General features: G+C 26.3%; 2 protein-coding genes across 2 annotated transcripts; both read left to right on the top strand.

Moving 5' to 3' along the window:
* Positions 1 to 911: 911 nt before the first annotated feature.
* Positions 912 to 2,112, top strand: LOC145844029 (protein Hikeshi-like). The gene has a single exon (XM_082951356.1). It carries the CDS (start codon positions 934 to 936, stop codon positions 1,531 to 1,533), a length of 600 nt encoding a protein of 199 aa, XP_082807482.1. The 5' UTR covers positions 912 to 933; the 3' UTR covers positions 1,534 to 2,112.
* A 74-nt stretch (positions 2,113 to 2,186) lies between these two features.
* On the top strand, positions 2,187 to 23,833 carry LOC145844028 (rab GTPase-activating protein 1-like). The gene is made up of 22 exons (XM_082951355.1): positions 2,187 to 2,270; positions 5,791 to 5,862; positions 6,559 to 6,607; positions 7,221 to 7,431; positions 11,237 to 11,411; positions 12,516 to 12,577; positions 14,801 to 14,923; positions 15,331 to 15,468; positions 15,667 to 15,839; positions 17,107 to 17,273; positions 17,564 to 17,699; positions 18,496 to 18,749; positions 19,356 to 19,544; positions 19,679 to 19,804; positions 19,969 to 20,112; positions 20,377 to 20,547; positions 21,246 to 21,338; positions 21,611 to 21,721; positions 21,778 to 21,903; positions 22,081 to 22,215; positions 22,594 to 22,752; positions 23,038 to 23,833. The coding sequence occupies exons 2-22, from the start codon at positions 5,791 to 5,793 to the stop codon at positions 23,128 to 23,130; spliced, it is 2,907 nt and encodes a 968-aa protein (XP_082807481.1). The 5' UTR covers positions 2,187 to 2,270; the 3' UTR covers positions 23,131 to 23,833.
* The last annotated feature ends 4,159 nt before the right edge of the window (positions 23,834 to 27,992 follow it).

Raw genomic sequence — 27,992 nt, 5'->3', positions numbered from 1 at the left:
TACAATATTGCCAAAAAAACTGGTTCATTGAAAACTGACAATTTAGGCAAAAATAACCTGGAAAAACTTGAAATTTTAAACAGTTTTTACATATAATATAATAAAATTTTTATTAAATACAAAAAGTTTATCTTAAACAAAATCTTTTTTAGTATTATTCAAAATTTTATTTGTTATAAAACACTTTTTATGTAGCATTGAAGTATCCTTTAATTTTTATATATACTAGTTAAGACAGCCTTTTACCTTAAATTTAACTTTATACAATATAAAAAAAAATGAACTTGTAAAAATCGGGAAAAAATCAGAAAACATGTAATTTTTTCAAAAAACCTAAGGCAACTCTGTTTTTAACTTAGCTAAAAGTTAAAATAATTTACTTTCTATATGGTGTTAAGTAGTAAAAATAAATTAGTGTATTAACATGATCATAACAAAATTTATTCTAATACCTCTATAAGTTTGAATTTGATTAAGTTTTTGAATTTGCGTTTTTACACTTTTTGGCTACTCAGGTTAACCCATTGATGAAAATAAATTGTTTATGAAAATATTTAAAAATTAGTAGTGGACTAACTGTTAAAACTTAAATAATATGTGTGGAAAAAAGAAAGAAAACAAGTTTTTAGTATTATAATCTGGTTTCTTCTTTTTGTTTGTATCCTGATAAGGAACCTATAAAGCTCACATATCTTAGACTTTTATAACTCAACAGTTAGTTTTAACTTAGTAGTGATAATAAGTGTCTGACAAACAAGATAAAACTCTACAAAATAAGATTTAACAGTAAAAATAAGGTACATCTTTCAATGTCCTTATTAGGAGTTCCTAGTATTTGAATTGTTTTTTTCTAGTATAAACCTAAACCTGATTAACAGTTTTTAATTCAAAGCTTTTTTAATTACAGGAGTTATTAGTATAAGAAGTATAAAAATGCAGCAAATGTTTGCAGTTTTGGTTGCTGGACAACTGATTCAAACTGATGGGGAGCCAGTAGATGAAACAAAAGTTGTTTTCAACATCCAAAACTTGCAAACGGCTAACCACATAGTGGTCATGATGACAGGAGCCCAACCCTTTCCACAAGGCTATGCAGGCTCTGTGTACTTGAGCTGGACGAATCAAAATGTAGGCTGGTCGTTGATAGGACACATTTCCAACAACAAACCGTCTGCTATTTTTAAAATAACCGGTTTAAAAAATGCAGAACACAAGCAACATGCTTTTACCAACATATCTTTTAATGTAAACAATGAAAGTCACAGTGCCCAGGTTGGTATATCAATTGAAAGAGAAGAGGAAATAGCAAACCAGGTAGCAGCGAAAGATTCTACAGCTTCTCATGCTAACACTTTCAATGAATTTACTTCTAAAATGTGCGCAAGCCTTTTTAATTATGCGTCAAGTTTTTCATGTAGTATAAGCCAAGTTAAAAACCCACATCAACAATTAGTTCCACTTAGTGTTTTGGAGGATTGGTTTAGAAAGTTTGAGTCTAAACTAAAAAGAGATGTGTACTTTTGGAGAAATTGACCTGTGAACATAATTTTAGTACAATTTGTTAAGTATTTTTATTAAAAGCTTCCTTAGGGTTTTGTCTGACCTTTAAAGTTTGTTTAATGTTTGTAATGTTTAATGTGTTAGTAAATCTATTAGGAATAATGATGTATATGTTTGAGATTTGCTTCGTTAACAGTTGTAATATGAATTAAAATAAAAAAACTAAAAAAAGGGTTAAATGTTACTATATTAAAAAAATCTTAAAACTTTCTATTGTTTAAGTATTCTATTTGATTGAAAAAAAAGATATGTGTATTACAAACATTTAGAGTGATAGTTAAATGTACATCAAAAATGTTTAATTAAACTAAATCAGTTTAATGTTTTGCATTATTAAATATTTATAAAGTATTGAACTTATATTATAAAAATATGTATTAAAGTACAATGACTTTGTGTATTTATTTTTAAAATTTAGTACTGCAAATTTAAAAGTTAATTTATAACTTATATTAATTCTAATTGTAAAAAAATTGAATGTGAATTTCTCAAAAGTTTTGTTGTATGGCCTTAAAAGAATCTAAGCATTAAACAAAGCATTAATTAACTGAACTAATATACTTTCCTTAAAGTTTTAAAACTTAATACTAGTATGAGAGTTTTATTGAATATAAATATTGCTTTATAGAATTTATTGAATAGTTCTAATATAAAATGATTTGAGATATCTCTTTCCTGTTTTGAAAAGTATTTAAACTGGATACTTACTGGTAAGTTTGAACTTTATATTTGTGTATTTTAATAGTTAGTAATGAATAAAGAGTACTAACATCACTTGTATTTACATTTGCACTTTTACTAGGACTAGCTTAAAACATTTCTATTGCAGTAATTTAAGTTTTGTTTAAAATTGATTTTTAACAGATTATTAATATTTCAGTAGACTTTATTTCTACTTGTAAAAGAATTGTTATTCCTTATTTGAATCCTTGAATTTTTAAAGTTAAAGTTGAAAAAAAGACTTCTTAATTTAGTTAAGTGTTTATTTAATTCAAAAAAAAATAGTTAATAAGAAGACTGATATTGATATAGTTTTATATAAATTTTTGATAAAAATAAAGTTTATACCTGTAAATAAGAAAAAAACAAAATTTTGAAATTAATTAATTTCTTTATTCATTTTCGTTTTTTGTAAGAAGCTCAGTTTTAATTATGTCAATAGGGGAGGGGATTCACCTTGAATTTTGCAAGTTGATCTTGTTTTGTAGAGTTTTATATTAGCTATCAGACGTTTTTAATGGCTTAACAAAATTCAAAGTAATTTTTGAGATATAAGCAATCAAAGTCGGTGAACTCACTGGGTTCCTTATAGAAGGATCAAACTAAAATCATAAAAAAAGCTATTTCACTAAAAATATATTTTCTCCTTTATTTTTTAACCAATCTTCCTTAAATTTTGAATTAAGTCCATTACTAATTTTTAATTGTTTCCAATTCAAGATTTTTCATACTGAAAAAAAATTATAAAAAAAAAGCATCTATTTTTTATAGTATTTTTAGAAACTTAAAATTAAAATTCTTTAAAATAAGTGTTTTGTTTCCTTAAAGTTTGTAGTCTCTAGCTTAAAAAATAAAGGAAAATATATATTTTTAGTTAGTTTTTAAATTTCCAAGAAAATTGACCCTACTAAACTTGAGGTCCATTGGTATTTATTTGAAACTTGTTACAAAAACTACAATTTATCAAAAAGTTAAAAAAAAAACATATAAGAACTGGATTTTAGTTTATACTTAAAGCTTTCGTATGCTATCATATTAAAGCCAATGTTTTTACGGAACTGAAATATTAATATCTGCAAATAAAAGTAATCGAGCTTTATATAAAAATTTTAGTTTACAGCATTAACCTTTTATTATTTTTTCAGTTGTAAATCTCTTTGTATAACTATTGACATAGCTCTGTTTATATGAATTGTAATCTTATATTGATTGTTTATATATTTAATTTTATATCAGTTTAAGTATTCATCATTCTTAAAAATGAAAAAATAAGTTTAACTTGAGCTATTTATACCAGTATTGAAATCTTCTAAAGTTTTGCATAATTTTTTGTGCGTATTTGTAAATCTACAATGAAAATGATATTAAATGAATATAAAAGTAAGAAAAAAAATTGCTGTTATTATTTGTGCTGCTTTATGGAATCAGAGTAGAAGTAAGATGCTATTTAAACAGATATTGCTCTAAATAATTTAAAAAACTTCTTAAGAATTTTTAAAATGTTATTTAATACCGATTTAAAGTCTAATTTAAGAATTTAAATTGGTAAATCGTTCAAAGTTGTTTCGTTCTCTAAAAAGTGTCTCCTTAATACTATGAAAATGAACTTATATTGGCACATGTGACATCAATGTCGATAAAGATTTATCAAAAACCATAAATTTAAATTAAGTACTTACAGTATTTTTTTATATAATTACTTAAATAAAAAAGATAAAAGTTGCGTATGATTTTGAATTTATTTGCAATAATCTGAGCAAACACCAGTTTGCACATATGATAGAAAATAAAAGATTAAAGTTTGGTATAAACATTTTATTATTTTAAATAGTACAGTGCTTCCTCACTTATCCAGTCCTTGATTATCCTTTTCCTAGCTAATATGGCCGCTTGTAGTCAAGAAGTAGATTTATTTGATCCAGCTAAAATAAACGCTTTAATATATATACACGTCTAATTTGATAAACAAGCAATTCATAGTAACGTGATAATTCTAAAGATGTTAAACTTGATTGATGTTATATTAAATTTTAAATTTGATGTTTTAACAAAATATAAAAAAATGAAAAATTTATGACAAAAAAACAAAATAAAAAATTTAAAAAATTTTTAGGACAGAATTCTCTAAAAAATGCAAGGAACATTTCCTGAAAGTTTGAGGTATTTATCTCAAAAAACATAGGAGAAGATAGATTTTTAGTGAAATAGTCTTTTTTCACAATTTTAGTTTGCTCCTTCCATTAGGAACCTATTGTTGCCTCCGACTTTGATCTGCTATATCTCAAATATTATTTTAAAAATCTATAAAAAGCATCTTGTTGCCTAGTTAAAACTTTATGAAATAAGATCAAATTGTGAAAAAAAAGATTTACCCCCCTTTGCCCTTAAGTCTACGTTTTGTTATATGCATTGCATAATATTACTGAGGTAGATTACTATAAAACAATATCTTATTCTTATCCGGCAAAAGGCTGTTCTGACCTTACTTAAAAAACAGATTGCCAACATGGCTAGGTAAGCGAGGAAGCACTGTACTATCAGGTTATCAGGGTTACTTTAGGCTAGTTTAAAATAATAGAAAAAAATCTCTAAACTCTAAAGTTTCTGGCAAAACTTAGGCAAGTTTGATTTTTTCTTAAAACTTGGTAGAGTTAAAGTTTTTATTTATTCATTTTAGCAATGTTATCCTTAGTATTAAATTTTGATCAAGTATTGGTATACCAGATCTGGCCATGCCTTGCCAAGATCTAGATCTGACTAAACTTTAATAGAAAAAATATTCAGTTTCAGGTCTGATCTCAGTTTAATTAAAAAAAACAGATTTGGCCAAGCTAAACTTAAAAACAAGTAAATGTAATAAACATGCTTTTACTTAAATTTTGTTTTTTTTGACCATGCTTAAAACCTTCGTATTTATTCAAATGTTTTTTGTATATTTCATACTATTTAAGATTTATTTTATAAGTTTTTAGTTAGCATTATATTTTACCATTATTTTTTACTCGAAAACGACCTAAAGTTTATGTCAAAACGTTTATTAAAAAAAAATTAACAAAGTATGGGTAAAATTAGTTTAAACTTTGTTGCAAGTAGTATCTGAAAACTAATAAAATCTTTTTACAATAGTTCAAATTTTATAACCAAAATATTTAAATATCAATATCCTAAAAGTATTTCGTTAAAATAATTAGACTGAGAATATTTAGAAACAAATGCTCAAAAGTTAAAAGAAAATAGCAAAAAAGTTTTTTTTTTTTTTTAGTTGATGACTTTAAGAAATCTATTGAACTTTTTTAATTTGATTGGTTATAACCTCAAAAGGTACTTAGAGTTTTAAAACTGGTTAAAAATAGCTGGTAGCTTAGTTATTTGTATAAAAAAAGAAAATGTTAAATACCTCAAGCCCTTAAATCTAAAGAATCTGTAAATTTCTTTTTAAACGGTTGATGGTTGAAGGGTTTTTTATTTTAGTTATACTAAAGCTTGATAAAACGTATGATCATTTTGCAGATGGATATCACTTCAATAGCATCAATTGAGTCTGCATCCGACTACGAAATACTTCCTCATGATCCTCCCAAAGTAATTATTTCAATAATAATATCTGTACGAAAGTTTAGGTACCACAAATTTTTGAATTATGTTTTATAAAATCACCAGATAACCTTTTTTTGTTCATATGGTTTCACTAAGAAGAAGTAACTTTATTTGTAGTTATGATGTTTTTGTAATTATCAGTGTAGATGATATTTGTTTTTCTAGAAATAAAATGTAGACTGCACAACAGTTAATTGTAGTTTTCCTAGTTTTGTTTTTAATATAACTTGTCTGGTAGAAGTAATTACAAGGAATTCTTAAATTAGCATAACTTAAAAATGATATTTTAAATGTAAATTAAAAGAAAATATATCTATAATTTTGTTGTTACGGACAGAATAAAATTTTATTGACTACCTCTAAAACTGAAATACTGCTATTCTCTGTACCTTTAATATTAAAAAGTAAAATTCAAAAATACTACATACATCACGATACGTACCTAACGATACATGTCTTAGATTTATTTTTTTGTAACTTAATTGAAAACTGTATTCAAATTGAATTGATTTGAAATTGTTCAGTTTACAACAATTTGCTTCTATGTAAAATTACTTTATTATTCTACTATTGCTTAGTTTAAACATTTTAATTATTATATTATTTTTTATATTAAGTGATTTTGTATGATATTTTGAACTTCACATCGATATATTTTTAAACTTTTTTCGTTTTCCACAGAGCAATGAGTCTAAAGATGATGATAAAATAAACGATACAAAAGTTAAAGGTTTGTTTAAAGTTTTTGAAAAAAATTCGATTTTAAAATGTAAAAAAATAGTACAATTATTAAAAAAAAGGTTATGCAAACTTATAGCAGAGATTAGAGAATTTCGTTGTTTAAAATTTTTAAAGATTGATTATACCTCAGTACAAAATAAAAAGTCTTAAGTTTTTCATGCTTGAGATTTTAAACAAAACCAAGCTTTTATGGTTCAATTTAAAGAATTAAATTTTAAACATTTTCTTGCGTTCTATTTTCTGGTAAAATATTTTAAATTGAAAACAAATATTATAAGTATACTTCGATTTAAACTATATAATTAATTAAAACTTTTATTTATTTTAAGTCCAAATCTTGTTGTTTTTAGGTGGAAAATTATTTTTCAACAAACTTTATCATTTATAAAAAAACAACCGAAAGTATTTTAAATAAATGTTGTCTACCATAAATTGTTTAAATTTGTGTTAGAAACACTTGGTACTGCTGCAATAATTTTTTTTAAAAAGTTTCTAAATTAAAACAAGTTTCTATATTTAAATTTTTTCGTTCAGTAAACTTTCTAGGTTTCATTTTACTATGTACTAGTATACCTATCAATTAACTTTTTGTATGAAAATAGAAGATGAAGATGAGAAGATCGACGAAAACTGCATCCTCTTTCACAACGTTTTCTACTTCGGTTGCTCGAGTGTCACCCAGCCTCACGACAAGAAGCAAGTGCAGCAGGCAATGTCCATTATGACGTCATCGTCGTCATCAGACGCGATGGCATCAGACAAGCAGATAGAAATTGTATTGAGCATTCCGAGGCTTGCTGATGGCTGCATCAGGTACATTTTGAAATTTTGTTTTCAAATAAACTTTCCTTGATTCAAAATCATAACAAAGTGTTAATTGTTTCATAACTTAATTTAAGGCATAAATGTATGTTATTTGTACATTTGAAATATTGACTTATAAAAAACAGGATTTTCAATTTAGTTAGTAAATTATAAAAAAAGACTTGAGTTTTTATAAATCAAATTTGTTAAATCTTTGGAAAATCGAATAAATTTATAAGTTTTTATTTCGTAATAGAAATTTTTCATATATTAAAAAAAAATCAAACATCATAATTATTTTTTAGTAAAAAAAAGTGACAAAAATCATAAATTTTTCTCACAGTATTAATATGATAATTTATACGATCTAATGTATTATACTATTACATATATCTATGCTTTTTACCGTAATATAAAACGATTTTAGTTTTATTTTATGCGATAAACTAAAAATTAACAGTTTTCAAAAAGACTTAATGTTAAGCAGTAAAACCTAAATTTGTTCTTATTTGATTTTAATAATGAAGTTTTACTTTTTTTTTCAAATGAAGCAAATAATACAAATAACCTTTGTTTATGTTATGAATATTGTTAAGTAATCAACAGTACAATCATGACTGTTTAAAAAATACAAATAGTATAACGAGTTAATAAACATTTTTAGTAGTTTATAGAAAGTATAAATTACTAATTTAAAAATTAAGTTTTATGTTACTTTTAAAAGCTTTTAAACTAACAAATACTTATACTTATTTTGAAAGCTAGCAAAAAACTTTAAGTTATTGTTTTTCTTTTAACTTTTGATAATGTGTATCGAACAACTTTATTAACTTTTTTTTGGGGTACTAAAAATTTTCAATGCTATTTAAATTGCAAAAAGTTTTAGATTTACACTTTGAAACCAAAAGAATGTTTAATTAATTTCGATGGTTATGTAATTTAGATGTTGGTTTATTAAGTGTAACTAATTTTTAGTTTTTTATATGCTTTTAACTGTTAAGCATTAACAGAAAAATCTATTAAAATGAGATGTATATATATTTTATATTTATTTTATTAACTCGAACTGTTTTTACTTTTAGTATTTTTTTTTTTCATTGACCGTTTTCAATTTCATGTAAATATATGTATATATCTAAAAAGCTGAATATGATAGTTTTTATAAATTAATACTTGCCTACTATTGATTAAGCTCGTTTTGTTTAGTTATTTTTAATTTATAACAAATAGCTTACTAGTTATTTATGAAAGTCATGCTTAAAATATTTTTTGTAGCTAACTTACGATTTGTACTTTTTAGAAAATGTATAATATTAAACAAAAATACTAAAAAGTAAATTCCTTTTTCAGATAAAATAGTCTTCGATTTTTAATTTATTGTTATGAAGAGCTACTTAATATGAAGTTATTGGGTAAGGTTTTTTATAGCAAGTTGATTTTATTTTGCTGGTTTTAACAAAGCTATTAGAAAAAAGACAATTTCATTAAAAATTAATCTTCTCCTAATATTTTAAGCAATATCTTAAAAAATTTCTCAGCTTTATCTTTATAAGTATTAAAAAAATTACTCTATAGATTTTAAATTTTGAGTAAAAAGTTTACTAAAAGACTTAAAAATATTTTTTTATAAAATTGTTCTTTACAGTTTTTATAGATTAAAAAAGAAAAACTATAATTTGGAATCTAGGCTTCAAAAATACAGAGAAAATAAAATTTCAATATTTTTTTAAGAAAATGGACATTAAAAAATACATTATATGCGTTTGTAGAGAAGCTTTTTTAAAACCGATTGTATCTAGAAAATATATAGATGAAGTATTATATCAAAATTAATTTATATTTCTTACTTTAAGCCTGAAAATAAGAGTAAATGTTAGTTTTTGTAAAAAAACTCGGATCCCTCTATGGCATTAAGGTAATGGGTTGCAGTAGTTTATTTTCTAAGTTCATGAAAAAAGTGTTAATAAACTTAACAAACTTATAATTTTTACATTTTTTAAACTACCTAAAGCAAAATGTTAAAAATTAGATGGTACCTTTACCTTAGTAGACATTTTCAACTTTGTTTTTTAAGTACATAACTAATATTTGTAGATTTTTTACTTAAACTTACAAAAATAGTAGTTCTATACAGTAATACATTGTTTTAAACAAGAAAGGGTTTGAAATGCTATCAAGTAGTATACACATAGGTATACTATCAAAATCCACCCGCGTTCAAAATCCACCCAATTTTGTTATATATTTTCTTATTTATTAATTTATTTTATATATTTTTTGCGTTTTTTTTTTTATTTTTCTCTACCACTGTTACCCCTCACCCTTGATTGGTAAGCGGTTCTCGAATTTGACTGGGTGGATTTTGAACGCGGGTAGATTTCGATCACGGGTGGATTTTGAACGTGTCCCATACAAATAAGCTGTCCTGAGTTCTAATATGTTATATTGTCTTACAAATGTAATATGAGTTAGTAAATGTGAAAAAGTATTTATACAAGTTTAGTATTAGTTTTAAATATATATTTTTAGGTATTTTTATTATTATAATTAAGGTATGCTTTTTTAAGCTGTCCTTTTCAGTGGCATTTGTTAACAAAGTCGGATTAATTAGATTTTTGAGTACATTCTAAATACTTTCGATACCAAAAAAATGAATAAACTAAACAAATTATTTTAATAGTTAATTAAAATGCAGCAAAAAATGCTAAACTACTAAATCTTATTCTATTTTATGTATATATTTATAGATAGACATATTACTTCTAAATATTAAGTAGTTATAGAATATAAGCAGGGTTGCCGCAAAGTCATGAAAAGTCAGAAAAAAAATAAAAAAAAGACAAAAGTTAGGAAAAGTCAGGAAATTTAATATAAACATGCTATTTAAAAGAAAGTTTATCATCGCTAAAAACTGCATTTTGCTAATGTTATTTTCTAAAAAAAATTGCTTTAACTATTAATATTTTCAGGGTCTAATTAAATTTTTGGAATAAACTAATATCTCTCAAGTCTTTGGTTATGTATTTTTAAATCAATATCAATTAAGAGTTAGGTTTAGAAAAGTCGGGAATTTTTTTTCGTTTCGATCTGTGGCTACCCTGTATAAGTTATAATATATATATAAGTATACAGTTATACTCTATACAGGGCTGCCAAAAAACCTGGAATCCTGTAAAAACCTAGCATTGTTAAGAAAATTCACTAAAAAATCTGGAATTTTGAACAAAAATCATTAAAAAACCTGGAATTCTAAACAACTTTTACATGTTTGGTAGTAAAATTTCGATTTAACACAAAAAATCTATCGTATTGATAATTTTTTTTTTACATCAAAATTTTTTTATTAAAAAAACACATTTAAAGAAGCTTTAAAATATCTTTTCAATGTCGTTATAGTACTTAACACAGTTTTTTACCTTAAACTTAATTTTAAACTAAAAGTAGACCTTAAAACGTGTAATTTCGAAACCTGGAACAAGTTTTGAAAACCTAAAGAAAATTTTTCAAAAACATTTGGCAACCCTGTATATAATAAATAAGTTTTTTTTTTTAAAGCCTTCAACCAAAGTTTTTTAAAACTTGATTATTAAAAAAAATATCGCACTTTTTTTTCCAATTTTGATAAAGTTGTTTTATTACTATTTTGTATTAAGTATATTTAAAGTTGCATATCAGCAACTGCTTAGAAACCATATCTTAGTTTTTCACAATTAAAAAAAAAAGAAACTCAAACGAGAGTTAAAGATAAATTGAAATAAATCTGCTTTACTAAATTTTTATACATGTAACTTTTCACTATTTAATTTTTTCAAAGGTTCCTGGACCCGCTGAGCAACGGACGCAACCAGATCAAGAAGTTTCCGCTCTACTCGCTCATACTATGCACCAAGGGAGAAAACAACTTAACTGGATGCTTCAGCTTCGTTGAAACCCTCCACAACTCCGACTTGTTCCAGTGCCACGTCCTCAGATGCCAAGTTCCCGAGGCCGTGAGTTGTTTGAACTGTTAATGTTAATTGTTTTTATCTAACATACATTTCCAAAATTAGCTGTATTTGGAATTTTATTGGTTCACTGATTTATTTGTAAAACAGTATTTATGTCAATTAATAAATAACATTAATTAGATCCTTAAGAATTTATGATTGCTATCAATTCAATTTATACTTTAATTTTTTTTTGTTATTTTTAAAACAACATTATTACTTCTTTTTAAAATTTATTTACGAAAAGAGGAAAAATCTCTAGAAGCATGTATATATCAGGGTTGCCACTTTACCTGGAAAAACCTGGAATTCGACAATTTAGGCAAAAATAACCTGGAATTTGAGAAATTTTGAAAAAAAAACGGAATTTTAAACAGAAATCACTAAAAAAACCTGGAAAAACCTGAAATTTTAACAGTTTTCACATGTTCAGTAGTAAAATTTCGATTTGACTCAAAAAATATATCATATAGATAAAAAAAAATTGTCAAAAACAAAAAATTTTTTATTAAAAAACATACTTAAAGTAGCTTTACATTATCTTTTCAATGTTTTTTTACTATTCAACACAGTTTCTTACCTTAGACTTAACTTTAAACTAAAAATAGACCCAAAAATGTGTACTTTTAAAAACCTGGAAGAAATTTGGAAAACATGGAAAAAAATGGGAAAAAACAAGTGGCAACCCTGATATATATATTTTTTTTCTTTACAAAGTTTAATTACTGTTTGCAAAATTATGTATTATCTATTTTATATTATGTTTGTAAATCATTCCGATTAATTATTCTTAATTCATCAAACCAACACCACTTGTGATACAAGTATGCTTGTATATATACTTTTTTGTAAACTATTTTTAAAAAGTGTGTTAATTTTTCGATAGAAATTGTTTTTAAGATTAAAAGCATAAACTGAAAATTACTAAAACAAAAAAAAAATATAGAATTTCATATTTTGTCAAACTAAGGAAAGATTTATCAGTGTCATCCTCTATGTTTTTTAGTTAGCAATTTTATTTTTTAGTTTATAATTTACAAATACGTTTACAGTAAAGTATTCTATTGATTTTTTTTCTGTATATAACAAAAGTTATTTTGTTTTCAGGTGAAAAAAGTGATGTATCATTACAAGATAGCCACGTCAAACGTGCCTTCTAGTTCTTTTACGTTAGTCTGTTTACTTCACTTTATTGTTAAATGTGAAATTAGTTATTTTCAGGGTTATCACACACACACAGGCTACTCAAGGTAAACAAAGCTTGTTTGAATTTATTGAAAAACTCAAACTGACTCAGGCTAGTTTTGAACTATGTTCTGAATATCAGGCTAGTTTTTACGACTTCAAGGTTTTTTCTTGCTTAAAATTTATGTTTTTTTAAAGTGCTTTTTTATATTTTGGTTTTTTTAGGTATTCAAGTTTTATTAATAGTATTTTTTTCAAATTTTTGTCCAAATAATTTTTTTTATTTCAAATTTCTTATAAACTCGGGCTTTCTCCGGCTTGCTTGATGTAACTCATACTAGATTATAGTCGCTCAGGCTGGCTGTTTTCATCTAAAGGTAAATTCTATTTACAAAAACATTTGAAAAATATTTTCTTGATTTTTCTTTTTTCAACTTTACCGACAAACGGTCGCTTCAGTGCTTCGTACTTAACCCCGCTTGGTTAGATCTCAAAGCGGTTTATCGCGACTATGCCTGCCTGATAAGTCTAGTAAGGACTAAACCCGTCGTGTGGTGAACTTTTATTGTTTACAATCTTAATAATATTGTAATATGGTATTGATACTCTTGAGTAATAAAAGTTATTAGATCAAAAATAAGTTGATTATTAAAATGATTATGCTATTTCATTTAACATGACAAAAATGCATACAGAAATTATGATTTTAAAACAAAATTTTTACTTTGGAAAAATAAAAAGCAAGTTTAAATATAATAAAAAATAGATACATAGAATTGAAAACAAAGAAATTTTCTAATGATGACCATTGATTGTAGTAAAAATTGTTTTGTTAATCAAAAAAGTTAGCTTAATAAAATATTAAGAGAAGAAAAGCTTTTATAGAATTAAAAAGTTTTTATAAAACGATAAGAAATATGGTAGATCTTTTTCATAAACATATTTAATTTATAAGTAATATAACTTAAAACTAAAGTTAAAACTGTAAGTTTGGATATATAGTTTAAACAGTGTTAGTTTACTAGAAGATGATAAATGTTTTTTGTCTCAAGTTTGTTAATGATTAAAAAAAATTAAATACAATTTTTGATTCTTCATTATATATGACCAGCTCGTTAAGCAATTTACGAATTTATGTTCTGAAAACTTTAAAACGGAGTTATATTCTTTTAAAGCTAGTTAATTATATAATCATTACAGATTAAAAAAGATTTTTAAATAACTAGCGGAGAATTGCTAAAGCTTTTCTTATGCAACGATGTTTACAGCTTTTGTAAACTTGTTTGACATTTTTCTTACTTTTTGAGCTCGTGTTTGTTGAGAGGCATCTTAAATTTTTGATGAAAAATGTGCAATCAATAATGAGTGAGTCACAGTAATATAAACTTCTAAAACGAGACGTGATCGAAAGCCGCTAGTCAACATGTACAAAAATAGTTTAATTTTTAATGTATCTTAGGTTCATTTTTTTCGCTAAACATGGCTACTAGTAGTTAGTTTATTTATATTAGGTAATTAAAATGTAAAAAAAAAAGTTTTGATACGTTACTATTGCTAGTCGGATTAAATTTTTACAAAATTTAGCAGATTCCAAAAAAAACTTTAATATAAATATTAATTACAAAGGATGTTATTAATACTAATTATAAGATATACGTAAACATTTCAAATAACAAAAGTTTTAAGACTTTCTTCATTTAAAAACGATTTGAATTTAAACTTTTTAATATGAAATTTTATAAAAGATCTTGCTTGAGTAACTTTATTTAGTTATAATATGTGTAAAGTTAAAGTTAAATGTGTATTGTTTTAAACTAAGTTTTTTTACTTTAAGTTTAGTTATATTGTTACAACATTAAACAATGATAGTCATAAAATATTTAGTCAGTAGAAAGGTTATATTACTAAAATATATAATTTTATCAAAACAAGCTTGCTATGATTTAGCTGAAACAACAAGTTGAAAAAAAACAGTTAAAACAATTAAATTTTCAATATGAAAAAGTATTTTTTATAGTAAAATTGACTTGGTTTTTAAATAAATAGCGTGTAACATTTATTAAACTCCATTTAGTTTTTCGTATAAACACATTAAGGTAATTTTTAAAATCATTCTACTAATAAAAAACATTTTAAAAAGTTAAGCAATTAGTTAATACTTGTTAATAATTTAAATAATAATCTTTTTTAATGTATATAAATTATAGAGCTTCATTCAACAACAATGCGTCTCCGATGAAAAACAAGACTCTAGCAGAAGATATCTTGCCTGAAGGTGATAATTATGTAAACGAAGATTCTTTTGACTTCAATGTGACCCTTGAAATAAAGTTAGTTAGTTGTGCGATTTATTTTGTAAAATGCATAGAAATAAAAGCAATGAATGCATTTTGTCTATAAAAATTTATAAAAGTTTTTAAATAGATAATTTGTTTGAAAAGTTAAATTCTTTTAAAACATTTATATGAATGATGACAAGTAAAACTGTTAATTAATAATTGATTAGAGTTTATTGTCAAAATTCAGCTGAAATACAAGACAAGACTAAAAATTATCACTTGTTGTATATTTATTATATGTCATTTTTACAACCTTAAGCGTTAATAACCTTAGTGGTTAATTTTATTTCCAAAAATTTAAATATTTTTTATACGTAGCAGTTTCAAGTTAAAGCTCTAAGTGTTTTTTTTATCTATTATGATTAAAAAAAAGTTAACATTTTGAATCAAACTTCCAGAGAGGACGACTCCAAGGGAGGTTATCAGACAGTTCCTTGGGACAAGGCTTCATCGTGCTTCAAACTGAGAAGAAACTTGAACAAGAAAGTGGTGATCACCATCAACCAACTCAACAACATACCCCTCAACATTGAAAGGTTTAGCATTTAAATTTAAATTATTTTAAATTAAGTAATCGATTATTTCGTACTTATTTTACTTTATAACAAAAAAGTTCTTTAGATTCTTTTAAAAGATATCACGGTTTAAATTTACTTAATTTTTTAAAAGTTTTAGCATTTAATTGTAATACTTTTAATTAAATATAATTTAATAATAATATTTCTATATATCAGATGTTTCGGGGTGCTGCTGACTCCGGGCAGGAACGTGAGGAGCAGCGACATGCAACTTCTCGACCCTGTGACGTCACAACCGAATAGTCCGGTGGACGAGATACGTCACGTTGCCGGGTACTGGGACGCTTCAAACAAGAACTTCAACCTGCTAAACACCGTCACACAGAAAGGTTTGCAACTTTTTTTTTGTCTTATAAGTTTTAAAACTGTTTTAACATTAGGTTTTAATTAAAACGTTATTACAGTTAAACTTCCTATAAATAACTAAAGCTAGTGTTCTTTTACTGGTCCATTTTGTTAAATCTGGTGAAGATTTTCGCTATTATTGTTTCGTAACTTGTATAATATGCTTTTAGTTTCAATACTTAGATAATCTTTTAGAATTTGTGACTAGCTTTCATTTAAGCTAATAAATATATTTGCCGTTAGATCAGTTATAATTAGAAATTATAAAAAAATATTCAAAAAAAAAAACACTTAAAATCGAAAATAATTTTAAACAATATACAAAAGACACTCAAAAGTGCGAAAATCCTGTTGTTTATACATATACAAAAAATATTTTGTATATGTATACAATAAATAAATTACTAATCTATTGTACTATTTGTGGTTGTAGTTCGCTTACATAAGATGATAGAAATATTCTTATTTAATTTGTGCAATTACAAATGTTTCAAATGTTGTCAGTTTAGTTAAATAATTAAAAAATAGTTTTTTTTTGAAAATGAGCACAAATTTTTTATTGCTAGTCCTAAAAGTATTTAAATACAGATTAAAGATAAATCAGTCAAAAGACAACTTTTGTTATTTTTAGATTTATCTGCTAACTAAAAGTCACTCTAGTCAACTTATTTATATCTCAGTTTTGTTCTAGCCGAAAAACTTATCCTTGAATTTTAATTTATAAGAGGTATTAATAAGATAAGTTTTAAAATTTAATTAGGCAAAAAACGCTTTTTGTAACCTTCAAAAAAAACACGTAAGTTAATTGAAAGAAAAAACCTTTAACAGTGTTTCCTCTCATAGTGCTGTTGTTATTTATTTTATGACTATTGGGAGTTTTTCAGCTCATTTTATTTTATTTCTTTTTATAACAGCCTAACAGTGCATTATTGTATCAACCAAAACATGCTGTTAAATAAGCTTTCAATGTATTTTTTATAAAGGCATTACAACGATACGCGTCAGTTGACTTTTTTATAAAGTTGCAAAAATATTAATCTAATGTGCGCATATTTTTATTCTCCTTGCACTCTTTTAATTTAGAAGTTGAACCCAAAATAAAATGTTCAGTTGCCAATCACGACCATTTGTTTTATACTAACATATGTTTTTCTTTAAACTTTTTGAAAAAAAAATACAAATTTAACCTTGAACCTCCTGAGTTTTCATTTTGAAATTAATCTTTTTATAAAAAAAAACAAATAAACACAGGAATGCGTGTTTTTCTCAGTGTAGCAGTGGACATTGTTATTGAAGACATTGCCGAACCTGTAAGGTTTCTCATTGAAACTAAAGCAAGAGTTTTTCCTCAAAACGAAAAGTTTTGGTACTTTGGCCGAAAAGTACTACAAGAAAATTTCAATCTTCTACTCAAAGAAGTTAGTTGGATGTTTAGATGTTTATTTTAAAACTGTCTGTTAAGAAGAATTAAAAGTTTATATTATTAGAGTTTAGTAAATAAAATGTTTTATTTGTTTTTATGGTCTAGTCTTAATAAAAAATAACGAATTTAAATGCTGTGCAGTTAGATTGTAATGTATATACTTCAAGGCCGGTTTGTTTGCGTATGCAACTAAATGCATAATTTTTAAGCTTTCGCTTTATACTTGTTAAGTCACGAATATTGTCTTTGTTTATTTTTGAATTATTTTTTGTATTAAAATTACAGAAGAAAATAAAAGGGCTGAACAGGAGTAGTTACGAAGTGAAGTCAATAAAAAGTGAGTTTCAGCAGAATAGAGAAAGCAATGAAAACTCGAACAAAATGTTCACCAACTCACAAGTGGATAAGGAAAATGACGATGGTAAGTATTTCTTAATTTCTTTTTTTATAGATTGTTTTGAAGTTTATGCCCTAAATCTAAAAAAGTTTAATACTTTGAGATACTGCTCACAGCATTGACACAGAATTTGGAATCTTGGAAAAGCCTGGAATTTGACAACTTAGGCTAAAAACCTGGAATTTTAAACAATTTTTACATGCTAAGAAATAAAACTTAGATTTGACACAAAAAATCTATCATATAGATAAAACTTTTTTGTTATCATCAAGTTTTTTATTAAATATCACATTTAAAGTATCTTTGCATTATCTTTACAATGTTGTTATACTATTTACCGCAGTTTTTTACGTTAAACTTAGTTTTAAACTAAAAATAGACCCAAAAACGTTTACTTTTAAAAACCTGGAGGAAATTTTGTAAATTTGGAGAAAATTTACCAAAAACGAGTGGCAACCCTGTGTACATAAAAACTGTTAGCAGGGTTCATACATATTGGTGTTAGGGTTGATAAAAACTGTTGAGCTAACTCAGGATAGTATAAAGTAAATCAAGCTAGATTTGAAATTTTTTCAGAATTTCTAATAAACTGTAGCTAGTTTTAGTTTTTATTAAGACTAAGGTAGGTTTTGTAGCTATAAAATCAACAACTCCTTAAAAGCCAGTTTTTATTCTAAAAGTGTCCCTAATCTTTATGTTTGATTAACAGTTACTTTTTTCACTTTTTGTTTATCAGTCTGGTAATTTCGCCTCGAAGGGTGACAAGCTAAATATAAATAATTTTTTATCTAACTATATTATTTATTATTTTAACAAACAGACACGGACGAGCCCCTGTTGAGCGGCAGCGGTGAAGTGTCCAAGCACTTGCCGGACGAGCTGCTGGCCAAGTGGGCCGAGGTGCTGCCAACGTGGCGACAGAACGGTGGCAGGGCGACGAAGAAGGTTCGTCAGCTGATCAGGCAGGGCAGGGGAGTCCCCGAAGCGCTGAGGTGCGAGGTGTGGCAGCTGTTGGCGGGTTGTTGCCACGGCAACGAGGCCATGCTGGAGAAGTACCGGCAGTACATCACCATGGTGAGATGAGTTTTGCTTTAGTGTCTGATTAGGAAATTAGAGCTAGAAATTAAATGTTGTAATCAGGGTTGCCACTTTACCTGGAAACCTTGAAAAACCTGGAATTCGACAATTTAGGCAAAAATAACCTGGAAAAACCTGGAATTTGAGAAATTTTGAAAAAAACTGGAAAAACTTGGAATTTTTAATAATTTTAACATTTTTAGTACTAAAATTTCAATTTGACATAAAAAATCTATCTTTTAAATAAGATTTTTTGTCTACTACATCAAAAATTTTTTTATTAAAAAACACATTTTAAGTAACTTAACAGCATCTTTAAAATGTTTTTGTACTATTTAACACAGTTTCTTTTATAGAAATTAACTTAAAACTAAAAATAGACCCAAAAATGTTTACTTTTAAAAATCTGGAAAAATTTTTGAAAAAACTAGTGGCAATTCTGTGTAATGAGACAATAACCTTTTAAGCACTCAGTTTATTAATTCTAAAATCGTGTTGAACTTAATGTGATAAATCAAATAAAAAATACAAAAAAAAAAAGACGTTTTTTAATCCTTCAAGGTTTCTATATCCTGATTCAACAATACATCAAATTTCAAACAGGCATCGACGCAGGAGCAGGTGATCCAGCGGGACATCCACCGAACATTTCCGGCTCACGACTACTTCAGGGCGCAGGGCAGCGAGGGACAGACCTCGTTGTACCGAATCTGCAAGGCGTACAGCGTCCACGACCAGGAGGTGGGCTACTGCCAGGGTTTGAGCTTCCTCGCCGCCGCACTGCTACTACACGTTCGTTGTTTAGGGGATTTTTTGCTTTAAGCTTTAGTTATTCTCCTATGGTTTTAAATATACATCAAACCGGTTTTTTCTGAATTAAAAAAAAAAAACTTGTTCTATATGTATGGTTTATATTGTTTTCTTAGATGCCCGAAGAGCAAGCATTCTGTGTTCTGGTAAAAATAATGACTGATTACAAAATGAGGAATCTTTTCAATAAGGGATTTGAGGATTTACATTTGAAGTTTTATCAGCTAGAAAGAGCTATGGACGTTGGTTTATAGTTTTATTTATTTATTGAAGTAAAACTTTACTTGCTTGGAATTTGCTTTCAATAATCATAAATTAGAGTGTAAGTATCAATGTTTGTTTTAGCTTATTAATTTCAGTGCAAAGAATATTTAAAAAAATATTAACTAGTAAATAAAATTTGCAGGAGATGATGGGAAATTTGTCGTCTCACTTCAGGTACCTGGGTGTGGAATGCCACATGTTCGCTTCACAGTGGTTTCTCACACTATTCACCGCTAAATTTCCGCTCAATTTCGTATACCAAGTCGTCGACATTTTTCTCTCCGAAGTAAGTTTTGATTATGATTTTTGAGCAAAATTTTATAAATTATTTTTGAAAAATAAAAATCTTAAAAAAGTACAAAAAGCTTATAAGTGATTATTTTTTGCTGCAATGCCAACAATTTTTTTACAGCATATTATTGTTTTCTTATGTTAGTTTTTTCATGGATCACAAAATATATTCTTTACCAAGGTTTTAAACTATTTTATGCGAAGGAAAAATGTCTAAATATATTTTAACAATTTCTTATCAAAAAATGTTTCATATTAGGGAGAGCTGATGATCTTCAGCGTGGCGATATCCTTGTTGAAGCTGAGCAGACAGCAGCTGCTAACATTCGATTTCGAAGGGTGCCTCAAGTTTTTCCGAGTTCAGCTACCGAAGAAGTACACGAGCGAGGAACAAACCGACTTGCTTATCGACACAGCTGTTAACTGCAAGGTTCGATTGGTTATGTGACTGTTTTCTATTTTCAAGACAATTGCAAAAAAAATTTCTTGCTTAGAAATAATATTCCACGGTTATTCCAATTAAAAAACTGTAGTGCAAAAGTATTCCCATATAACAATTAAGGTGCAAAAATATTTACATGAAATTAATACAATTCAAAATACAACCAGCGTTTGGAAAGTTTTGAACTTGTTTCAATTTTTTCAAGTTAACTCAATTTTATGAAAAAACTCATTGTTTTGAATATTTAGTTTAGTTACGAATTATGTATTTGTTTTTATTGTAAAACATGTAAAATAGTGACTGTATGTTAATAATAGTAGAATCACAAATTTACTGGTGACTATTAATAAATTTGTCATAAATTTTGAGTCGTTTAAACAAAATATAATTTTACAAATTTCAATTTTTTTTTCAATTTATGTTGTTCAGTTTGTTAAGTTACTTTAAAGTGGATGTTTTTTTTTTTTTTGTAAACTGAACTACAACAAAAAAATTAACAAACTAAATTATATAAAGAGAAAAATTATAACTTGATTTTTAATAATTATATTCAACAGACAATAAGTTAGTAGAGATATATTGTCGAATATATCTTGTTTTGACAAGTATCTCTGTATTTCATATACTAATATAACATCAATTTTCGCGTTTGTTTTTGTTTTATAATTTAATCAAATAAATAACAGATATCACAGAAAAAACTAGCGAGATACGAAAAAGAGTACATGCAAGTCAGAGATGTACTCAATCTCGGTGAAGATAAAACAGTTAGAATTGAGGTATCTAACGATAATAAAATATATTTATAGATTAGTTTGATAAATTCATAATGAAATGTATTTATTAAATTAAATTGTTCTGTTACTGAAATGCAAAAAGAGTATTACGTATTAGCTCTCTTTGTAACTCTGACATGATTTTATGCCTATTTAGTTTTAAATAAATACTTTTAGTTTTTATATTTAAAAAGCCTAAAAGACTGACTTTTTTTAAGTCCTGTAAACTTTTTGTACCTAATTTATAGCAAAAGTTAATGTAATTAATATTTCAGAGAGAAAACAAGAAGTTGATGCAGTCAAACATGAGATTGGAAATTGAAAATGACGACCTGGCTAATGAGCTCAACACGCAAACCAACACTTTAGAAACCCAACTTCAGAAAGTACGTTTCATTAAATGAAATTTTATCTAAAAACTTTGATTTTTTTTAACTACCAGATCATGAGCCACGCCGAGAACCAACGAGTTGATCTGGAAACTGCCGTGAACGATTTGAGAAAAGAAAGAGAAAAAAACACTGAGCTGCAGAGTGACTTCCTTCAAATTAAACAGGAAAACGTTAAAGTTGGTCGAGTTTAACGGAATTTCTTAAACGATTAGTTTTTAAAATATTAATGGTTTCCTTCCTCAAAAAAATAAAATTATTTTCTGATTACCAAAACACGCTTTTAGCTCATACTATATAATTTAACTGCTTCTAAATATTTGCATCAAAGGCTACAATAGTATTAAATTAAATAGGTTAAAGAAATGTACCGAAGCGATTCAACGTCTTTACAAGAGGAAATAAAAAAGAAGAACAGCATAATAAGTGATTACAAACTTATTGTTTCCCAGTTAAGTAAAAGAATTGAGGAAGTGCAAAATAATTCCCAAGTAAAATATTTTATGTTTAGTTTACTTAGATTTGTGTAAATGAAATTGTATGATCTGAGTTCTTTACTAGTGTAAAAATAAATTAAGTTTTCTTTACGTATTCCTAATGTTTAAGCTGGCCTGTACATTTTACTTTTAGCGTGTACTACTTAGTAAAATTAAACTTGCAATAATTGTAGAAATAATAGTTTGATAAAAATTCTGAGACGTTAATTACGTTAGATACAACCAGCAAAGCCGAACGGTAGTGAAGTTTAATTCCTGATGTCATCCTTATATTTTTTAGATAAAATAATCTTAAATTATTTAAATCAATTAGTTATTACTAGCGTATGCATATCTTCATTAGACCTTGATATTAAATTATTTAATGAATAGAAAAAAATGGCCGAAGAAGACAACAGTGACGTCACAAACAACTCTGGAGACAGGGACGACAAGCAGCAGCAATTGCAGATGAAGAAGCAAATTGAAAAATTGGAAATTCAACTGGCCCAAACGAAACTGCAGCTTGTGCAGTCTCAGTGCAACACTCAAGTAACTTTGTTTTTATCAGACTCACTATAGCTCAGGCTAGTTTTAGATTTTTGGCAAAATCAGGCCGACTCAGACTTGCTTGATTTTTTTTTTGGAAAACTCATACTAGTTTTTTATGACTTAGATATGACTATGATATTTTTATGTTTTTAAGCTTGGTTAACATTTTTTTAATTTGAATATTTTTGTTAAACAAAACCCAGGCTAGTTTTTTGTTCAAAGAGTGGCAGCCCTGATATACTGACTAACTTGACAGTACTACTTATTTAACTCTTTTTTTTTCAGAAAATTCAGCACGAGCTGTCTTCCACTCAGAAGCAGCTGGAAGCGAACAAAAACAACTGGTTCCACAAAACATTCGTCAAAAGCAAGGACTAGCTCATTGTGACGTCACACTATTACGATTGCGGACAACTGTTTTACATTCATAGAAAAAGCTCATTGTCATTATTTTGTTGCAGTTTTCGACCAAACTACTGCTATTAAGTTTTATTGAAAGCGTTTTTGACTCTCAGGTTTCAAGCATGTTGTGAGATTTTTCAGCTATCATCATCATCTTTTTTTTTTTGAGTTTTGTGACATTTGCAATTAATTAGTTTGAAAAACCAGCGCAGTTTGTTTTACCAGTTTTTCTTTTCAAATATATGTTTCTGAATTTACACAGCACTTTTATCCGAGATGTTATGAAATAAGAAGCCATTTTTAGTTGTTCGTTATAATTTTTAATACCACTGGCTGTCTTGAAAGTTTATTCGATGAATAAATGATTTTAAATATAATAAGAAAAAAACTAAAAAAAAAACAATTTTTAGCCATACAAATTTTCAATAGTTCAAATTTTAGTGCTGTTTCAACAAAACACTAATGCACAAAGAATTCTTAATCTTCAATGTACATATTTATTTGCAGTGCTTGAATAATACATTCGTAAATTGTTTTTTTTTTGCAGTAAATTTACATGTATGCTCGTTAATTAGCTCAGTAGATTAAACTCGTTTTTGAAAAATTGCTTTTGAATGTTCCCTCTTTTAACATTAGTTAAACTAATATAATATTTAATTTTGAAATCAGTGCAATGTTTAGTAAATAAAAATGTATATAAACTAACATCTGACTCATACTTAAAAACTATCAAATAAATTAGTCACTATTAATAAACTATAATGACGCATTATACTATGTAAAATAGTTTTCCCAAAAAAGTAATTGATTGTGGAATTTTTTAATCTACAAAAATAGTACACATTTATTGATTAATTTTCGTCAAATTTATAGCATATTTATATTTTACTTTTAATTTCAACCTAAAAAATAATTTAAACACCGAAATTAATAATACAATTTTTTGCTTTTAAGCATATTATTTTTGTTAATAGCATATCGTTTATGATGAATTTTTAAGTAAAGAGTTTGTTTCTGGATTTTAATTTCGAATTATGAAGTAAACTGTTGAAGATATTTGTTTTTTTATTGTAAAATTAACTAATAGATAAAAGTAGGAAGCAGTTTTATTAGCTAAGAATATTTTTTTTTATATAAACTGTTTTTTATGTACAATTTATTGTTTAAGTTGAGTATTTCATAAATAAACTTTCACGAAAAACTAATTATTAATTCAACTAACTTTATATCGGCAAATATTTGAAAAAATTGCTGCTTAAAATAAAAACAATTTATATATTCATTTAACACAAGTTTCAAGGAATATGGAGTTTGCAAATAAATGAACTAAAATTTTGGAGGTAAATTCTGATTATCTTATTATTGATATATGTCATACCTATAGAAAAAAAATATTATTAATAATAAGCTAATTAATATTTGCTAAGTATAAAATGAAATCGTACATTTTTATAATTTTTTTCTAAAGCTTACATAGCTTCTGATCAAACAAACATTTGTAATCAACAGTGGGCTGAAAAGCGAGGGTCAAGCGGCCATTGACCATTTATGTGACTAAAAAAAAACCAAGTGTTTTTTTAATTGTTTAGAGCTGGGTTTCTTCTTGTTAAAACTGAGTTTTGTTCTATTCTGCTTATTGAAAAATACGTAAGTTTAAATGTAGCAAATTTTTGCTTATTAAAAGTTGAAAATAATTTGAAAAATCTTTATACTTTGTCAAAAACAAGGCAAACAGTAATTTCTAATTTTTTTTTTTTGCTGGTGTGACATTAGTCTTTAAATTCGAAGTTCTTTAAGTATTGAAAAAAAGCATATTATTTCTTATTAAAATTTTTTTTTTCTTTTCAAAAATTTATTTGTGTTTTTTGTACAACATAGTATGTTTTTTAAATTTTTCAAAGTACTGGTCACAGACAATTCTGCTTTTTTTTATTTTTTAGCAAATATAGCAAGGAAACTATATACATATTTACAATTTTTTTTATAATGGAAATATATATTTTTGGCAGCAAATCGGACTCTCTTGAGTTGGTCAATCAAAATGATTATTACTTTTTTCATTATAAGTTATACCTTTAGCTTTTAAAAAAACCTTAGGAGTCTTTATTCTGTTTGTAAAACTAAGTGTAGCTTTAAACTATAATAGTACTTTTTGTGGTTGTTATATATCAATGGCCGCTTGTCAGCCCACTGTATATCACTTAAAATTAGTTGTTACTATAAAATTCCTATCTATTTACAAAAAGTGATAAATCGAATAAGTTTATAACAAAGTTAGTTGTTTTACATAGAAGTTTACTGGTATTTGTAAACTTACAGATTTTCCCTCTTTAAATTGTAAAGACTGCCAACTAAGATACTATTTATGTCTGATTTAAAAGGTTGGCTAAATGAAAGGCATAAGTATTAGAGGTATGATTTGATTCATTCTGAGAACACATAATTGAACTATGAAACAAACAGATAAAAATTATTATTAAAAGAGAGTTTATATATACTATTATCATTACAACCATTAAAAATATAAATCGAATTTTAAAAAAATGTAGCTGTTATTTCTTTTAAGCAGAGAAAAATTTAAAGTGTTAGGTATATATTGTATGTGTTTAAAATTTTAAACACTATTATAAAAAAAATTATAGGATATTTTTATTTAGGAAAGTATTTAATGTTGCAATGTTTTATCCTCATTTTTCATATAGTTTTTTGTTTTAGAGTATAATTTTAGCTATTAAGTTTTTTTTTTCATATTTTAGCTCATTAAAATTTTGATTGGGTATGCAACTCGATGACCGAGAGGTCTTTTTGTGTACCCAAATCCTTGAACCAGAAGTTTTTGAGCAATTTTTCGTACTTTTTGTTTGTTCAATAAACATTCTATTGTTTTTGATATCTAGCTTAACTGAAGAAACATTTTAGGTTCTTTATTATTAGCCTCAAACTACATTTTTAGTAATTTTAAATGCTTATAACTGCTTATCAACAACTCGTTGATTTAGTTATATATCCTTTGTATTTTTCTTTTAACTGCATAGTTTTCAATCATTGTAAGAAACAAACTTTAGTCATATACTTAATTTTAATAAAAAACTGTTATTCATTAAATGTAACTTTAAAGTAACAAACCTTTATAACAAAACGCAAACTAAAAACGAAAAAGAAAAGAAGAGATAAACAAGAAAAGTATTTTAATACTTTAGCAATATAAAATTAGAACTAAAAATAAAAAAAACTTAGTAATATATACCTCACTTACTTTAAATGGTATTTAAAATACTTAATGATAAGGTAACCTCTTCCAAATCTACGCATTCGTTTGTTTACGCACTTTCGTTTAGTTACGGAATTTATAACTCTAAAAATAAAATTGAAAACTGTTTAACATTGTACAAGTTAGATTTAATAAACATATTGAATTAACATTACATTCAATTATTTTATATAGAATTTTAAAATCTAACTCACCTCTCTAAATCTTAAGACTTTGTAAAATTATGTTTCTTGACCACCTAATAAACATTTAATTGTGCCTCAGTGTACCGAAAATTTCAATAGTTAACAATAGTTTTTATTAAGCAAACAGCTTAAGTAGTAGGAATATTTGCTACATCTCGTTTAATTACATTGTTTTGTTGTGGACGCCAAGTGCGAAGATTCACAAGAGGTTACTGTATTTGAATCTAAGGTATTATATGTAAAGAGATTTGATACATGTAAAGAACAGTTTGATCATTAGATAATAAGTTCTCGGTGGACTGAGACCCGGGTTTTGTTTCTGTTAATATTCGTAACTCAGTCGTAAATGTAAAAAGCTTTAGTCTTCAATATAGATACAGATACTGTACTTTAAAACTCAGGGTACCGAAAGTTTTTGGTCTGACAATTCAAGTTAAATTTTCAAATCTTGTTCCTAACAAACTCCGAGCTTGTCTCACATCAAATTAAAATCAAGGCTATAGTTCCGGTTATTTTAGCGGACTTTTTATTTCATCAATTAAAAAAACGTAACAAAAAAGCTTAAACCTAAAGTTTATCTACTGTATCTCCCACTTTTGCGGGATTTTAATGGTTTTAGTTTTATGTTTGCTTTGTTGACAATGATCATATAACAGAAGTGTTTGTGTACATTTTAGCAACAGTTTCTATTAAAACGTTTACAAGCAAGGACTGTAAAAGTTTTATCAAGATACCTAATATATACCCGGACAGATACCCCCTTTCCGGGTTTTCTGTAAAATTGAAAAGTCAAGTTTTCGTCTCGGCTGCTGTTTATTCCTTGCATGTCGTTATGCAGAGTTGCCATCACATCTTCATAACTGGCAGAGATAAAAAAATATATAATGACTGTATTTTGATTTAAATAAAAGGTTTTCATAATAAACAGCTGGACAAATCTATGAACTGTTTATGTTAAAACTTTGATTTTTATATCAACAACAGCTAATATTTCAGCGACTACATTGTAAGTAGACCTAATAGTAGAACTTAACCGTTAACAGTTACAACAATCTTGAATCCCAATTTCATTTCGTAAGTGTTGCCATAATACTTGGCCCAGTCCATGAATAGGCGCTCTGTATACTCTGTCAAGTAGAACACACAGCCAAATAGTGACCATTTAATAGGACCTGGCAGCTTTTATTTTATTTTGGAGGATTCCATTTAATTGTATGATTCTATCAAAATGCTTTTTTAAAAAAAGATTGAGTATACAAAAATAAATATCATGTAAATTGTATTGTTTAATTGAAGTTATATGAGAATTAAATGTGTAAGTAAAAAAGTGGAAGTTTGTACTTTTTTCATATTATACAACAAGTAAATTTACTTGCTAGCAA

The sequence above is a fragment of the Thalia democratica genome, chromosome 9 (genome assembly GCF_965202585.1).
Source record: "Thalia democratica chromosome 9, ktThaDemo2.hap1.1, whole genome shotgun sequence".
NCBI lineage: Eukaryota > Metazoa > Chordata > Thaliacea > Salpida > Salpidae > Thalia > Thalia democratica.
This window is presented reverse-complemented; position numbering and strand designations above follow the sequence as displayed.

Coding starts and splice junctions, on each gene's coding strand:
- LOC145844029 (XM_082951356.1), top strand. CDS start 934: ATGCAGCAAATGTTTGCAGTTTTGGTTGCTGGACAACTGATTCAAACT.
- LOC145844028 (XM_082951355.1), top strand. CDS start 5,791: ATGGATATCACTTCAATAGCATCAATTGAGTCTGCATCCGACTACGAA. Junction 17,700..18,495: donor GGATAAGGAAAATGACGATG/GTAAGTATTTCT, acceptor TTTAACAAACAG/ACACGGACGAGCCCCTGTTG. Junction 21,339..21,610: donor ATAAAACAGTTAGAATTGAG/GTATCTAACGAT, acceptor TTAATATTTCAG/AGAGAAAACAAGAAGTTGAT.